Genomic DNA, 16,975 nt, shown 5'->3' with positions numbered 1-16,975 from the left:
CGCTCTAAAAGTATGAGGTGTAGAAAAGATGCCAATTGACATTAACAGGATGAGTTTCCTCCCCCTGGGAATTTTCTTAACCAATGAAATCACAAGTTCCTTACATAAAGCTAAGCAAACTGAGGCTCTGAGAAATGAAGTCACTTATCTATGGCCACACAGCTTGTAAGTATCCAAGGCAGGATATAAATCTAGGTCTTCCTGACCCCATTCCTGCTTCTCTGGACAAAGGTAATTACACAGGCATCTGTGTCCGAAGTTTGGTTATTTGTCATCAATGATGGTAGAGTCTTAGGTCACACAATTCTTGGGTTTTAGGGCACTTGAATTCACAGGATGGAAGAATCATGGATCTGAAGCAGGAGGGGGCCTGTAAGGTCCAACCCCTCCATTCTACAAATGAGGAAACTGAGTTCTAGGGAACTTAAGTGATTTGTCCAATGTAACGCTGATGAAAAGTGTTACATGCGGGATTTGGACCTAGGTCTCCTGACTGCAGAACCAGGGCTCTCTGTTTCTGTACCACAATGCCTTTGTTTCCATATCCTGCCATAAACATTGCAAATGACTACTTATGACCAATGGGGGAACAAAGCAAAGACCCAAGACCTTGTCTGCATTGCTGCTGTACCACTAGCATGAAATGGGGGAGATGAGAAAGGACTGGAAGAGCAATCTCACTGACTTCCTCCTTCTATTTTTATTCCATCTCATAAAGAAATCATGGAAACCATTCCATTCTGAAGGGCACACAGAACTCCTCTCAGTGCTTTGATGTCTGATCTTCTCTTAAGGTGGCTGGGTCAACTTATGTCCTCCTGAATAAACAGAGCCTCTTTTGCCTGGAATAGCCTCCCTTCACTGTACCCTGTAAGTCCCCCCACCCCATCTCCACCTAGCCAAGTCCTACCCATCAGATGTCAGAAGTCATAGCTCATAAACTGTGAGAGTTGGAAGAAGCCTTGGAAATAGCTCACTTATCTAATTCAGCTAGCTAATAGCCAAGTCAGGGCCCAAACACAAGTCTCCATCTCCTAATCCAATACTCTTTCTATAATGTCAAGTGTCATCATTATCAAGCCGAGTTTGAACCCACCCACGGTGATCTCATCCTTCTCTGAATGCACAGAAGTGAGAGGTGTTAGAATTGGAAAGAATCACAGGAATCATCTGGTCCAATTCTCTCATTTTACAAATGAGAATGAGGTGTGGAGAAATGGAATAATGACATGTCCAAGGTTAGTTAATGTCACCTAGTTAGTTATTGGAAGAAATGGAACTACAATCCAGGGCTTCTGACTCTTAGTCCAATAATCTTTCCCCTATAACACTTAATGTGAATACCTTTCATTTGGCATATCAACCATCATCTCTTGGTTAATACAGCATCAGCTTCTCAAGGGCGGGGGCTGTTTTGTTTTTATCTTTGTATCTCCAGAACCTAACACAGTAGGAGCTTTATCAATGCCTGTTGAATGAAATTTATTACACACACAGACACACACACAGACACACACATATATATGAATATATGTGTTTGTATATATAAAATCTCCTAACTTCACAGCTAGATTATAAGCTTCTTGAGGACAGGTGCCATGTCTTATTCCTCTTAGGGTCAATCTAATTTCACACAGTATTTTCTTCTCAAGAGATGTCTTTTAGTTGACCATCCAGTTAGTTCATTTTTGAACTTTGCCTCTCTGTGTTCTGGACATCTGCAAAAGTCTCTGAGGCTTAACTATATGGGGTAGTGACCTGAGTAGGATTTGACATCATCACATATGTTGTTGTTGTTAAGTAATTTTTCAGTTGTGTCTGACTCTTCATGACCCCATTTGGGGTTTTCTTGGCAGAGATACTGGAGTGGTTTGCCATTTCCTTTTCCAGCTCATTTTACAGATGAGGAAACTGAGGCAAACAGGGTTAAATTACTTGCCCAGAGTTACACAGCTAGTAAGTGTCTGAGATTAGATTTGAACTCAGGAAGATGAGTCGTCCTGACTCCAGGCCTGGCACTCTATCCACTGTGCCACCTGGCTCTCCATTATCACATATAAAGCATCACTGATATCCAGAGAATAGGAATAAACACCAGAGGGGCATTCCGCCCTTGGTCCTGTGACAGTAAATGATCAGGTCTCAGTGTCCATAGCTGGTTATCTTCATGTGTCCAGACTGTGGCATCGTAGAAACCGTTCTCCACAAGTGCTTATTTTCAATTTACTGATGGTGCTTAAAGAAGTCATGGGCAAGGATGGATGTGACCTGTACTGTTGAAAGAAGGACCCTGCCCCCATGAGATCATCCATCCATCAAAGTAGTGTCACTGACAGAATTCTTAACAGACAAGAGAAGGGAATCATCTAGGCTGCTACTGCTCCATATTGTTTAACACCTTTTTTCTTTGCCTGCAACATTGATTTCCTTGTTCTCACTTTCAACTGTCTCATTTCTTACACTGGGGATCACTGCTTGTAGAAAAACAAGAAGAAACAGAAAAACAAGGGTAGCCCCAGGGAATGTCATCCATGCTTTAGATAGAAGCACAGACAATATTACTCCCATTTTTTCAGACGGCAAAATGAGGCCCATGGAGACTGTACAATTCGATCTGAGTGCTTCTGGCTACCAGATACCTAGGGCTCTTGTCTGCATGGATCCTGGTCCTGGTTTAGATCAGATGGTGCTGAATGAAAAAACGAAGCTAAGGCCAAAAATTTTCTTTGGATCCCTGGGAAATGGCCTTGGAAGAATAACTTAAGAGAAGAGGGATCAAGAGACTTTACTTTTCAAAAGTAGACACTGGTCTGTAGAAAAGAAGAAAAGCACAAAAGAACATGGGATACTAAAGCTAGCTCTTGCCAGGAGTTGGCTTTTGGAATTCTATTAAGATGCCCTACACTCTGGCTCTGTTTGGCCTTCTGTCCTGCCAAAGCATTTCTAACAGATCAGATTTAAATCAGCCCTAATTTAAATGCTGTTTTAGCTCTAGCCAAAAGCTCACATCTTCCCTTGCAGGAAAATTTGAAAAATCCCTCCAGGAAAGGATTTCTCCTTCTCCATCTCCCACATCCCACAGCCTGTGGGGCTGACTACCAAGTCTCTCCAGACCGGGGGCCAGCTCCATAGAAGCTTTTGGCTCAGTGGCTTCTCTCCTTTATGTTACAGAAAGGACAATTCACCCTGCCGTGTGCTGATGGGGAGGGCACGGCCAGGCCTGCCTCCCATGAAAGGATCCACATTTCCATCAGAGACTTAGTGTCAGTGGCAACAGCAGAAGGACACTAGGAAAGGGTCCACAAAATCTGTGATGAAGTCAGTCTGGAGTATTTCGGCTAGGTCCCTGAATTATTATTCCCCCCTGCCCCTGCCCATAACCTCACTGACATTGCCTGGAGAGGGCAAGCAGTGTGTGTGTTGAGGGGAGGGGCTTGGGGGGTGGGAAAAGGGACATAAAGCTTCTGTAGATGAGGCACTGCTGCCAGTTGCATTCTCTTTCCTCCCTTTGCACGTTCTCTGACACCTACATTTCTTCTTGGCCCTGGATTCTCAGGAAACAAAAGCAGCAGCTTTGCCTGCTGTGTCCTGTGTTCCTGTTTTCACCAAAGCAGAGGAGTAAGAAAAGGGGCTTCTTCTGAGACTGCTCTGCGCTGTTTCCAACCTCTGTCACTCTGGGCCTGATCTTGTCTTGTCAGAGAAATGTTGTCAGATGTTGTTGCCACAATAGATGACCAAGGCTTAGGATGGGATGGGGCCACTGAGGGGAAGGGATCTAGGTCCAGACGGGAACAACAGCCCTAGCAGTGAACCAGTAACGAATGTGAAAAGCTTTGGCATTTAGTGGAGCTCAATATAAGCCAAAAGTGTGACAGAACAGCCAAAAAAGCTAATTCAATCTAGATTGCACTTATTGACATGGTCAGAGCTGTAACTGACATTGGGCAAACGGGGGATGGTAAGAACATACTTTCTTTCAACGAGAGTCCTCTCCTGGCACATGCCACTATAAGCAACTCTTAAACCCACCTTCCCCTCTGCCTTTCTCCCATACTAGGATCACATCTCCATGAACTTTTTCTCTCGGCACCCATCTCACTTGCCTACAACCTCATAAAGCCGAGTGATGGCTGGACTTCCTGGGGTACAGGCTGCCCCTGTTCTTGGTATGACTGCACCCATAGCTGGACTTACTATAGCCCCCACCCTCACTCCTTGATCTGCTTTGTATGTGTTATTTACATCTATTTGTATACATCTTTCCTCATTAGAATAGAAGTTCCTTGAGGGGGACCATTTTTTTTTCTTTTTCTTTGTCTCCTCAATGTGTAGCACAGTGTCTGGCACATAGTAAACACTTAATACATCCTAATTGGTGATATCTACAGCTCTAGACATTTTATGCCCAGAATGAAGAAGATCATACTGCTATTGTAGCTGGCCTCCATCTAGGTTCGATTCAAATACTACCTTCTTCAAAGGTCTTTCCTGGTGCCCCTTTGCTACTAGTAACTTCCCCTTCCTCTGAGATTACCTTCAATTTATATCATACACAGACACACATCTATCTATCTATCTATCTATCTATCTATCTATCTATCTATCTATCTATCTATCTTTGCGTATAGCTAGCTATATATGTATCTATATCTCTATATCTATCTTGCATGTATATAGGCATTCGCATGTTGTCTACCTTGTTAGAACGGGAGCTTCTGAAGGGCAGGGACTATGTTTTTACCTTTCTATCCCCAGTGCTAGTACAGTACCAGGCAACACACAGTAAGTACATAATAAACACTTGTTGAGTGACCGACCAGCTATTGTCCTCTACCCCGTTCAGACCCAACCTAGAACACTGTCTGGTTTGGGATGCTGCCTTTCAGAGAGGATATTGACAAAATGGAGAAAGTCCAAAGGAAGGTGACTAGGATGGTAAGAGGATTATAGAACGAACTATTTGAGGTTCGGATGAAAGAACTGAGGCTGTTTCCTCTAGAGAGAAGGACACTTCGAAGGGACATGATCACTGCTTTCAAGGATCTGAAGGACTGTGATGAAGAGGAAACATCAGACTTGCTCTTCTTGGCCTCAGGGGCAAAACTAAGAACAGAGAGGTTGCTTTTTGCCTTGATGTAAAGAACAACTCCTAACAACCAGAACTATTTTGACATAAATTGTCTGCAGGGTTTCCATCACTGGAGGTCTTTGAGTGGAAGTGGGATGGTACTTGTCAGGGAAGCTATAAAGGGGATTCCTGTTAACATAGAGACTGACAACAAGACCTTGAAAGTCCCTTTCCACTCTGAGATTCTAAAAGTCTGTGATTCTGGGGTGGAAAGATAGCAGTGTACTCCCTGAGTGTCTATCCACGATTCCTACAAGGAATGCTCCAGGTCTCCAACCTCTCTGTGCTTAGAACACTGGACTTGGAGTCAGGAAGACTCAAATTCGAATTCCGTCTTGGACAATTGCAAGCTATGTCATCATAGGTGAGTCACATAACCTCTCAGTGCCTCAGTTTCCTTATTTGTAAAATGGAGATAATAATAGCACCTACTTCAAAAGGTTGTGAGGTACGTGCAGTGTTTTGCAATTCTGAAAGAGCTATATAAATTCTAGTGATTATTATTACCACCCTGTAGCTCTCCACAGATACTTCCATGGGGCAGCTATTAATAACTTGTCATCTCTGGAAGTGTCTCATGATAGAGCCACTCAATGAGGTTCTCTACATGTGCCACACATGTATCTAAATATGTATGTGGTGGTTGAGAACCAATGTATTCATACCAGATTTCAATAAAATAATAATCCCTCTAGTCTAGTGGTATAATTCTGACCAATTAGCCTTGACAAAAGGAAAACAAATGATTCAATGGCTGTCTTCCCCTTATGCCCATGGTCTCTTGAGCTCCTGGACTTCATGGCTTGTAGGGGTGTAGGATTCTTGTCTGGTTAACAAGTCAAATCTTTCAGGGCAGTATTAACCCAGCCAATAGGTACGCAGCAAATGTGTCTCAGGATGATCAGATCTCAACCAAGGGATCAAATTTGGGTTTGTTTCTTCCTGTTTAAGTGTAGGCCCTGGTACATGTCCATTTATAGATTTTAAAAATCCCAAATTTAAAAACTCAAACCCCATTAAGGAAGTTGGGAAAATCTCTAGGGTGGTCAAGCCACCAGGTGGAATATCCAGGTGATCTGATTGGAGTAGGACAAACAGAGTTATGTTCTCTCCATTGCCTTCTTAGGGAGTTAAGATGGGTGGAGTTTCCATTCATCTTTATTCCCACAATATATAGCATATAGTCTTTATATTACTTACTTCATGTCTTACGTTGTAGGGATCTTTTCATGTACAAATAGTCTGGCTCCCCAACTAGCAATTTTGGGGCCTAGCACTTAAAGTCTTTCACAGTCTGTCTCCTGCCTACTTTTACAATCTTTATGTCACTCCCCTTCATACATTCTCCATTTCAGCCAATCTGGGTTACTAGCTATTCCCTGTATGGGACATGGGATCTCCAGCCTCTGTGACTTTGCACAGATGTCTCCCATGTCTGGAACACACTCCCCCCTCATCTCTGCCTTGTAGATTCCCTGGCTTGCTGGAAAGCAGAGCTCAAGTACCGTATCTCCTACATGAAGCTTTTCCTAATTCCCCCAGTTATTTTCCCTTCCCTCGTGAAATTATGTTTCATTTCTAGGTATTTACTTGTGTACATATTGTATTCTTCCCTGCCCCCCGGTAAAATGTAAGATCCTTGAGGGCAAGGACTGGTTTTTTGGTGTTTTTTGTCCTTGTGTCACCAGCTCCTTGCATGTGATAGGAGCTTAACAAATGTTTGTTGAATAGAATCAAGATTCCATTGAACACTTCTGGGCATCTCTGACAATAACCTAGCATAATGCCACATACAGTGTAAGTACTCAATAAATACTTTTTATTGCTTGACTGATTATCTAGTCTCACTAATGCCTACCCTTGGCAGTCATTTCCAGTCATTACACACAAGGCAGGGATTTGTTCCCAGAAACTAAATGGATCAGTTACATACCGTTCTCCTACTCCCCTCAGCCCATGCTTATACAGATCTAGGGGTCTAAGGAAGTTACTCCTGCTTCATATCATCGATGGGGGAGAGAAAACTCTCATTCATTAGACCCAAAGGGAGTTCTCTCCAAGGACATGGGCAGGTGTAGAAACTGGTATGAAGGGACCATAGCCCAGAGCATCTGGATGTATATACTGCTTCATCATACTGGAGAGTCTTAGTTCATCCAGTCTCCAAGTTAGAATGCTTGGGAAAGCAATGGGAAAACAACGGGAAAAAAACAGACAAACCCAGAGGAAGACGGAGTAGTACAATGGAGATGGCCCTGGCTTATCAGTCAAGGACTTGGGTTCAAACCCGTGTGACTTTGGACAAGTTGCTTAACCTTCCTGGGCCTCAGTTTCCTCATTTGCAAAAAGATATGGTTGGACTCTGATGTCCCTTCTACTTCTAGATCAATGATCTGAACTGTCCTCTACTAAAATTTTCATTTATTCCTTTAAAGGAAGCTGAGACATCAAGCAGAAGAACATTAGACCAAGAGTAGAGACCTGGGTTCTAGCCTGGACCCCAGTGGGACAAGGACAAGTCACTTCCCTGCTGTGGATATCAGTTTCTTCATCCAGAAAATGAAGGGGATTTGATTAGATCATCTCTGTAATTCTTCTCAGCTCTGGAATTTTTCTAACTCACTGACTTAACCCGGACCCAATCCAGCACCTTAGTGCGGAAGAGTGGCTTCGTAGTCATTGCATTCTGGTTCAGATCCTGGCTTTGCCACCGACAACCTTTGTACCCTTGAGTAAGTAGTCCCTCTACCTCTTTGGGCCTCAGTTTCTTCAGTGGCAAAACGAAGAAGCTGAGACTAAATGACCTCTTAAAGTCCTCAGCTCTACATTTACGATCTTAGTTTTCAAAATAAAGCTCCTTCCTCTGCTAAGGGGTTAATCTCCTTCCCTTGTTCCATCATTTTTCAGTTGTGTCTGACTCTTCATGACTCCATTTGGGGTTTTCTTGGCAAAGATACTAGAGTGGTTTGCCATTTCTTTCTCCAGCTCATTTTACAGATAAGGAAACTGAGGCCAACAGGGTTAAGTGACTTGCCCAAGGTCATACAGCTAGTAAGTATCTAAGGCTAGATTTGAATTCACAAAGAGGAGTCTTCCTGACTCCAGGCCCGCCATTTAGCTGCCACCTCCTTCCCTTGAGCACACAGCACATTCATTCTTTGTAATCTAAGTCATATTTATTATTCTACTTGGGATGCTGCTTCCTCTCTGCCTCTTCAAGGCCCATATCCCTTTTCAAGGGATAACTCAGGTTCTCCTTCCATGAAGTCTTTCTGATCCACTTTCTCTTACACATCTCTTAGAATTTTTTTATATTGACTCAAGTTTTCCTCCTAGGGTCCTACAATAACATCATGTCAGGGTTGGAGGACCTTAGAGATCATGTAATCCAACTTCTTTATTTTCCAGATGAAACAACTGAGGCCTAGAGAGTTGGCAGTGGTGTATAGCCAGTAATGGTCTCTCTGCTCTCTGAGCTCCTACAGCACTTAATGGTCTGTACCCCCATTAGATTAGCTACTATAATATTGTTTGCAAATTTTTCCACTGCAGATTAAGATAAAAAACTCAAAGGTCTAGAATTGGAAGGAACCTCAGAGAGCATCTAGTTCAAACTCTTCATTTTTTATTTGAGGAAATTGGAGCCTGGAGAGGCAGAGTTAATTTGTTTAAGGTCACATAGGTTGTTAGTAGCAGAGCCAGGAAACTGAAGCCCAGGGAAGCTAAATGATTTGCCTAAGGCCATGTAGACAGTAAGCATCAAAGCCAGGATTTCAACTTAGGTCCTATTACTACAGATTGAGCATTCATGTATATAAGTTTTGCTTTTTCATTAAGACTACCATCTCCTCAAGGAAAGGGATTGATCTTTGTTGCTTTTCTTTTTCATTTTTCAGTTGTATCTGAATCTTTGTGACCCCATTTGGGGTTTTCTTGGCAAAGATACTGGAGTGGTTTGCCATTTCCTTCTCCAGCTCATCTTACAGATAAGGAAACTGAGGCAAGCAAAGTTAAGTGACCTGTCCAGGGTCACACATTTGGTGTCTGAGGCTTAATTTGAACTCACAAAGAGGAGCCTTCCTGACTCCAGGCCTGGCACTTTTTTTTTAATGTCTTCTTTATCCCCTTTATTGCCTTGTCTAGGACCTGGCATACAGTACTCAAAAAATGTCTTGACTAAACTTGACTCCTGGAGCAGAAATATAGAGAGAAAAGACACATATAGTTAAGGAAAAGAGGGATACCAAATTGGCATTTGGTGAATACTGCTTCCAGATAAAACGGAACCTGTTTGGAATCTGAATACTCAACTGAGGCTAGTTAGATTCTGTGATGTTTCCTGCTCCTCCCTTGGCTGCCTCCAGAAAAGTATTGTATATGTTTGTTTTTGAAATTAAAGTGAATTAAAATTAATTTTGTTTGGGTGTTTGGCAACAGTCCCCAAGATAACTAGAGATGGCTTGGAGTAAAAACTAGAGAGAACCTGAGTCAGGAATCATTGGTCTGGAATCTTATAGATGACCCCAAGGCTGAGACCACCATGCTTGTAGCTTGTTCAGACCTGACTGTTTCCCCTTTCACGGGCACCTACTCCCCTTGCTTGTCTCCTTCCATTCCTCCTGCCTCTTACACCTCCCTTACACAAACACACACACAAACACAAACACACACACACACACACACACACACACCCCTCCTCATACCACACCCATTCCTCGATGCCCCATCTGAATCCCCCAGCGGATGCTGGCAAGACACCCTCTCTAGATTTGAATGAATGTTTCTTTCCTTGAAGAAACATGGAAATAATGACAAACCCAGGGAAGGCTCAAGAGTTTCAAAAAAGAGGAAACAGGCTCACCTCCCAGCTCATGCAGATTTACTTTACAATTAAATCCAATTATCTTTGTTATTTCAATCTTTGCTGAATGAGCTTGTGGGGAAAGAATCCATCCTGTTTGTTTTTATGGCATTTTCTTCCTTTTGAAATGTGTCACCCTGTGGGACAATTAGCCTGGGAGACGTGTGCTTGGGTAAGACATTTTCCACAGCTCCTTTCCAACTGCTCATTGTGAGCACTGTCCTAGCTTGTCCAAAGTATAGGGTGCCCAACTCCCTATTCATTCATTCATTCATTCCTTCATTCATGCACACAGCTGAGAGCTTCTGAGTGAATGGCACCAGTCCAAGCCTAGGGCTGCCATGCAATCTGAAATGCCTTGGAAGGGTTGCCTTCCTTTCCAACAAGGCAATGGCTACAGTTATTGCTACACCAAGCCCTTGGAGGCTCCACAAGCCACAGAACAAACACAGGGACATCCCTATTAAGGTAGTAGACAAGGCCCATTCCCTAGACCACACGGAAGACCCTTACCAGGGTGGGTCAATGTCAGACACGCTCACATTGTCTGACTTGTACATTTCTTTGTACATGTTAGACCACTTGGTAAGTATTCTCAGATAATAAGATCTAGTTTTAGTGCTGAAAAGGACATTAGAGGTCATTAAGCCCAATGTGCTCTTTTTTTTACAGATGAGGAAACTAAGGCAGTGTTGTTCAGTCATTTTTTCAGACTCGTCCAACTCTTCCTGCCCCATTTGGGGTTTTCTTGGCAAAGATACTGGAACGGTTTGTCATTTCATTCTCCAGCTCATTTTACAGATGAGGAAACTCAGGCCAACAGGGTTAATATTATTATTCCCATCTTACAGATGAGAACACTGAGGCTGATAGAAGTTAAATGATTTGCCCAGGGTCACACAGCTAATAAGTATCTGAGGCCAGATTTGAACTCAGGAAAGAGGAATCTTCCTGATTTTAGGCCCAGGGCCCTATCCACTGCACCACTTAGTTGTCCTAAGCCACGGCATAGAAATGACCCACCTGGAGTTATACAGTTGATAAGTGACAGAGCCAGAACTCAAGCTCAGCTCCGTTGATTTCAAATCCAGCATACTTGTGTGTATGTTCTCTGACCCATTACAAGACAAGCTCACTAGGAACAGAGACAATGTCCTGGGGACAGCTTGTATAATGGATAGTGCAATGGACTTGGAGTTAGGAAGACTTGGGTTCAAATCCTTTCTCAGATACTTATTAGCTGTGTAATCCTAGGCAAATCATTTAACTTCTCCCAGCCTCAGTTTTCTCATCTGTAAAATGGGAATAATAATAGTACCTACCTCACTGGGTTGTTATAGGAATTAAATAATATATGTGAAGTGCTTTGCAAATCTTAAAGCACTATACATATGTTAGCTATTTTTCTCATTATTACTCTTATGTCTCCCCCATTAGATAGGAGCCCTAAAGAGTAGTGATGATGAATCCCCAGTACTGAGAGCTCACCAAGGGCAGACACAATATCTCCTTTATTTTACTGAGAATTTTTGAGAAAGGAGGCTGTGTTTCTCCCATCATACTGAAGGCACATGATATGTCCATCCACTTGACCAGAAGTGCTTTGGAAAGCATGAAGTACAATGCCTTGCACAGAGTAGGTATTCATTTCTTGCTTTTTGAACTGAATTGGGCTGAAGTGCTATTCCCGAAGATGCAAACTTTTAGACAAACTATTATCAGAAGGGACAGCAACTGAGTTTTTTGGTAGATGAGAAAGAAAAGATACACACTAGTATCCTTATCCTCATCCTCATCCTCATCCACCCGTGGTGTTTCTAGGTTCCAGCAGTGGAAAGAGCGGCCCCTCCTGCCTGGGAGGGTAAGTGCTATGGCCTTGGGTGGGGTCCACAGTACTGAATCCTCCTCAGCTAGATGTCTGCTTCCACAGCAGGGAATGCTTCAAAGAAGGCAAGCTAGGAAGGTCCTAGCATTGCTAGAGATGGGAGGAGAGGTCAGAGGGAGCACTCACAGCTCGGTCACATCCTTGGGGATGCCTTTGGGCAGGACCCGGAGTCCTTTGTTGCTGCACCGCACCACAGTTTCCACACAGGTACACTGCTCAGGACAGCGGGGGGCCAGTTGGCAGCTGCTTTCATCATTACCTAGATTGAAGGCCAAGAAGAGAAAGTGTAAGGAGAGCTGACAGCTGGAGAGAAACTGAGGGAGGCTGGAAATGATCAAGTTCCAGAAATGAGAGACCCAAGGCTAACATCTCTTCAGTAAAGGAAAATGTGCCAAGATGTGTTAACTCTGAACATGGCTGGTGCTATCATCAGGAATCAGTGAATACAATACACACTGAGTGCAGGGTATAAAATGGCCCCATCTTGTTCTAGCCTTCCACTTCCTCTCTCTTCCCCTTCATCCTTTAAAGTAAAAAACAAAATAAAACAAAAACAAACCAAAAAGTACAGTAGGCCCAGATTTCTCCAAATGGATATTCCCCTAGACTTGGAGAAGCCTAACCTGTAAAGACTCTGTTTCTATCAGCTGTCCATACTTTTGGGACATAGACAGACAGAACTTATCAGAGCATGGATATCTCACTAAAGATCTAAAAATTTTTCAGCATCTCAGAGCAATCCATTGCAAATGAGCAGTGAGAGGCATTTTTTTTTTAAAGAGGAATGTGGATTTCAGTTTCTATTTAAAACAGATAAACTGCTGCCCAGAACTCAAGGAAAGGAAATCATGGGATCCTAGTCACAGGGATGTTGGTGGTGATCAAAGGAAGAACTCTTGACCCCTCTGGCATCAGAGTTCTCAAGATGAGTCCTTTGGATGCAGGTTATAATAAGATCCCAGATTCAGAGGTAGAAGGGACCTTTCTTTAACCTCCTCACTTTCCAGTGAGTGAACTGAGGCTGAGAAAGGTTAAGTGATTTGTACAAGGTCACCCAGATAATACATAAAAGATCTGGGACTCAAACTCAGGCACCCGATTTAAAAATCCAACACTCTTTCCAACACAGTGCCACACTGTCTTCTAGGCTGGGCTAGTAGATGGCAGCCTCTTTTCTGTTTAGAAGTAAATAACAACCTCTCCCTGGACTTTTCAATCCCTGGAGACTCTATTCAACCACTAGGAGTAGATGAGATCCACGACAACAAGCCTAATGGTTGAAGCCGAAAACTTGGGGACCTCGTGCTTCCTCCTAATATCTTCCTGGTCAGCTGACACCAGGTGTGGGGAACTTGCGGCCTAGATTTGGATTCAGTCAAAGGGCCGTACTTGAGGATCTAGAGGGCCACGTGTGGCCTTGAGGCCGCAGGTTCCCCACCCCTGGCCTACACTCAGCCTGTCCTTTGGGACTAATATAATTTTAGTCTATATTGATAGAGTCCAGAATAAACAAATCAGTAAGCAGCCCATAGCAGGTTACATCTTAAATACTGTATTCAATTCTGGACAAGACAGTTTAAGATGGACTTTACAAACTAGGGCATAAGAAATGAGACCAGGATGTTGAGGGGTCTCAGAATTTTCATATGAGGAACAACTAAAGGAATATTTAGTCTGAAGAAAAAAAGACTTAGGAGGGACACGGCAGTATTTGAAGCACTGTTAGTTGAAGGGTTGTCATTAGGAGTGATTAGAGTATAGCTCTGGGGGCAGCCTTGAGTTCTATATAAGGAAAACATTAAAAAAAATCAATCAGGGGAATTCAAATACGGTACAGCATATCTCATGAAGTAGTGAGCTCTCTGTTATGTGAAAATATGCAAATAGCAGCGGATGGCCATCTGTCAGGGTTGTTAGAGAGGTGACTCAGGTGTAAGCTCATCTCTAAAATCATTTCCAGCTCTGAGATTTGATGAATCTAGAATTTGGGCTTCATGACATGCTACCTATTGCTCTTTCAATTAGACAACCATTTATTAAGGCCCCAATATATTCAAGGCATTGTGCTGAGCACTGAGTATACAAAGAAAAAAATGAAACCCAGTTCAAGGACATTATGTTGTATTGGGTTGGGGGTGGTGGTGGAGAGAAAATATTTATCTAAATAAGGAAATAAAAGTTCATTTGAGGAGAGAAAGTACATTAGTTCTTGGGGGATTTAGAAGGGAGCTTAACAGGAGGGATGACTCCTGAGCCTGGCTTGAAGGAAGATGGTTCTGAAAGGCAGAGGAGAGGAGGGAGTGCATTCCAGGCTTGGGACAACTTGTGCTAATGCAAAGAGGTGGGAGATTGAATATTCAGTTCCAGGAACAGCTAATTCTTCCAGTTTGTCTGGAACATAGAGTACAAGGAGGAGAGAAATATGAACTAAAGCTGAAAGACAGGCTGGAGTCAGACTATAGAAGCTAAGTTCCAGACTGAGCCAATATGGAGACAATGAGATTTTTGAGAAGGGGAGTGACATGGTCTGACCTGTGCCTTAGGAAAATTATTTTAGCAGCTGTGTAGAGAATGGTTTGGGGAAGGGAAAAATTAGAATAATGGTGACCAATTAGGGGACTATTACAATAGTTAAAGTGAGAGGCAATGAAAGCCTAAAACTAGGCCTGGTGGCTTTGTGAGTGAGGAGAAGGGGACGAAGATGAGCAATGATGTTCCACCGTGTGTGGAATACAGAGTATGTGGAAGTGAGCGATAAGAAATGAGCCTGGAAAGGGAGGTTGGAGGAACCCTTGTTCTACAACATCTAAGTAATGCCCCACCTCCAACCTTCACAACAGGACTTGGCCACTGATTGGTTGAAGGGCATAAGGAATTACGAAGTCCTTAGAGACTGTGAACCTGAGTGAACAGGAGGAGAGAGGTACCCTCAATGGAAATAGTATGAAACACAGCCTGGGTGAAAGTGGAGGCCTAAAGAAGAAGGCTTGGTACCAACAAAGGAATGATAATTATCTTCTTCTAGGAAGGACAAATTCCTGACCAACAATTTGGTTAGTTATTCTTGTGAGATACTGAATGGAGAGCTTAGGACTAAGGGTCTTAAGGCCTCCTCCTCTGCCCACTTCCTGTCCCTGAAATAGTAACAATCCAGGCATTCCTTTTTCCAAAAACATTTCCTTTTTCATGCATTTGTTCGATCACATGTATTTACACGAACTATGTGGATAAAGGCTTATTTGCCATTTACAGAGAGAAAAACTGAGGCTGGAAGGCTTGGGTAACTTTTCCATAGGTAGTAGAGAAACTAGGACTAGAGGCAGGTGTTTTTAGTTCCTAGACTGTAATGACTTGAGTCCACTGCCTGGGACCCTAATACCACCTGTGTGTTTCTCTTGGGGAGGGTGCTGGACCACTGGGATCTGTCTCCCCATCGCCATCGCCCTCATCCTCCCTTCCTTCCCAGGTTTCTTTGTTTTCTCACCATCACAGGTGAAGTCTTGGATGGCCACGTCCTGGATGGGGATCTCCTTGAGGAAGAATGGTTTCTGGCACCGAGGATTCCCGCTGACAATTCTCCTCTTCCTCAGCCACTTCCCTAGCCATGCCAGATGGCAGTTGCAGTTGAAAGGGTTGGAAAGCAGGTTTCTGGAAAGGCAAGAAGAGGAGAGGCCCTCACCACGTGCTTGACTCTCCCATGGGGGAAACAAGCATAGTTGAACTTCGAACCCAGCATCTCCACCAGCCCAGATAACAACCCCCCTGAAGCAGTGTGGGGGACAAGGGAGGAAAGTGAGGAAAAGGAGGAAATACTTTTCATTTCCTGACATCTAAAAAACAGCTTTCCCAAGTGTCCAATGCTAACCACTCAGCACTCCTATGCCAAGAAAAGAAAAAGTACTTCTGGTCTTAGAATTCCAGAATGGGCAATTCATAGACTCGTCCCAGGGGTCTGATCAGCGGGAATGGCTGAAATGGATAGTTCCCTCCCCTAATCTAAGCAATTCAATTAGTATTTATGAAGGGCCTACTAGGTGCTAGACACTTCTGGAAATATAAAGAGAAAAAAAGCAAACAATGCCCTCAAGGGGTTGATATTCAGTAATGACTGAAAACTTTCTTATCCAAACATGCTGGTCTCTGAATTCACCAACCCCTCTCCCTGTTGGGAATGGGGAGCAGCAAAAGAATGACAAGCATTTTCCCTTCCTCTTGTCAATGAAAGGGAATGAGGGGATTGGAGGGTGAAGGGACAAAGAAAGAATCAGTGAGGACCTCCTTCTAGGAGCCTCACCAGCCCATTGGACCTGGGCAGTGGCAGATTCTTTGCTGAAAGCAAACAAAATGTGCGAGCATGTCTGAGGCAGCAAGTTCTGTTGGGAAAAGCTCTGTATTTGACATCCAAAGGCTGAGATTGAAATTCTAACTCCAGCAGTTAAGTACCCATGTGCTCCTGGGTAAATTGTTTAACCTTGATGGACACTTCATTTATCTTATCTATAAAATAGGAGTATTAATACATCTGGTAACCTACCTGTATGGGGTGTTGTGAGGAAGAGCAATTTATAAACCTTAAAATGCTATAGAAATGAGAGTTGTTAAGTAATATGATAGAAAGAGTTACCAACTCTGAAATTAGAGGCTCTGGGTCCAAATCATGCCTCTGACATTACTGTGTAGCCTTGGGAAGTTAGGTGTTGCAGTGACTGGAGTGCTGGCCTTGGAGTCAAGAAGACTGAAATTCAAATCCAGCCTCAGGCACTTACTAGCTGTGTGACCCTGGGCAAGCCACTTAACCCTGTTTGCCTCAGTTTCCTCACCTATAAAATGATCCAGAGAAAGAAAAGGCAAACCACTTTAGTATGTTTGCCAAGAAAACCCCAAATGGTGTCATGAAGAATTGAGCATGACTGAAAAATTACTGAATAGCAAAGAATAGAGAGCATCCTAACCTAGGAATGAGGAGACCTGGGGTGCTAGTTCTGGCCCTGCCACTGACTTCATTTCTTTCTGCCTTGGTTTTCCAATCTGTCAAAACACAAGGTAGGGGTTTCAACAAGAAAACCAGGTTTCGTTCAAGTCTCAACATTCTATGACTCTA

General features: G+C 43.3%; 1 protein-coding gene across 1 annotated transcript in view; it reads right to left on the bottom strand.

Moving 5' to 3' along the window:
• SLIT3 (slit guidance ligand 3) overlaps positions 1 to 16,975 on the bottom strand; it is a 722,516-nt gene that overhangs the window by 74,896 nt on the left and 630,645 nt on the right. Inside the window, exons 16-17 of the mRNA XM_027841688.1 lie at positions 15,359 to 15,522; positions 12,001 to 12,133 (exon numbers count right to left, since the gene is read on the bottom strand). Coding sequence (XP_027697489.1) covers positions 12,001 to 12,133; positions 15,359 to 15,522 — 297 coding nt within the window. The remainder of the gene's footprint in view (positions 1 to 12,000; positions 12,134 to 15,358; positions 15,523 to 16,975) is intronic.

The sequence above is a fragment of the Vombatus ursinus genome, unplaced genomic scaffold, assembly GCF_900497805.2.
Source record: "Vombatus ursinus unplaced genomic scaffold, bare-nosed wombat genome assembly UNPS02014863.1, whole genome shotgun sequence".
Lineage (NCBI taxonomy): Eukaryota > Metazoa > Chordata > Mammalia > Diprotodontia > Vombatidae > Vombatus > Vombatus ursinus.
The sequence above is the reverse complement of the archived record's forward strand: the minus strand, read 5'-3'. Positions and strand labels throughout refer to the sequence as shown.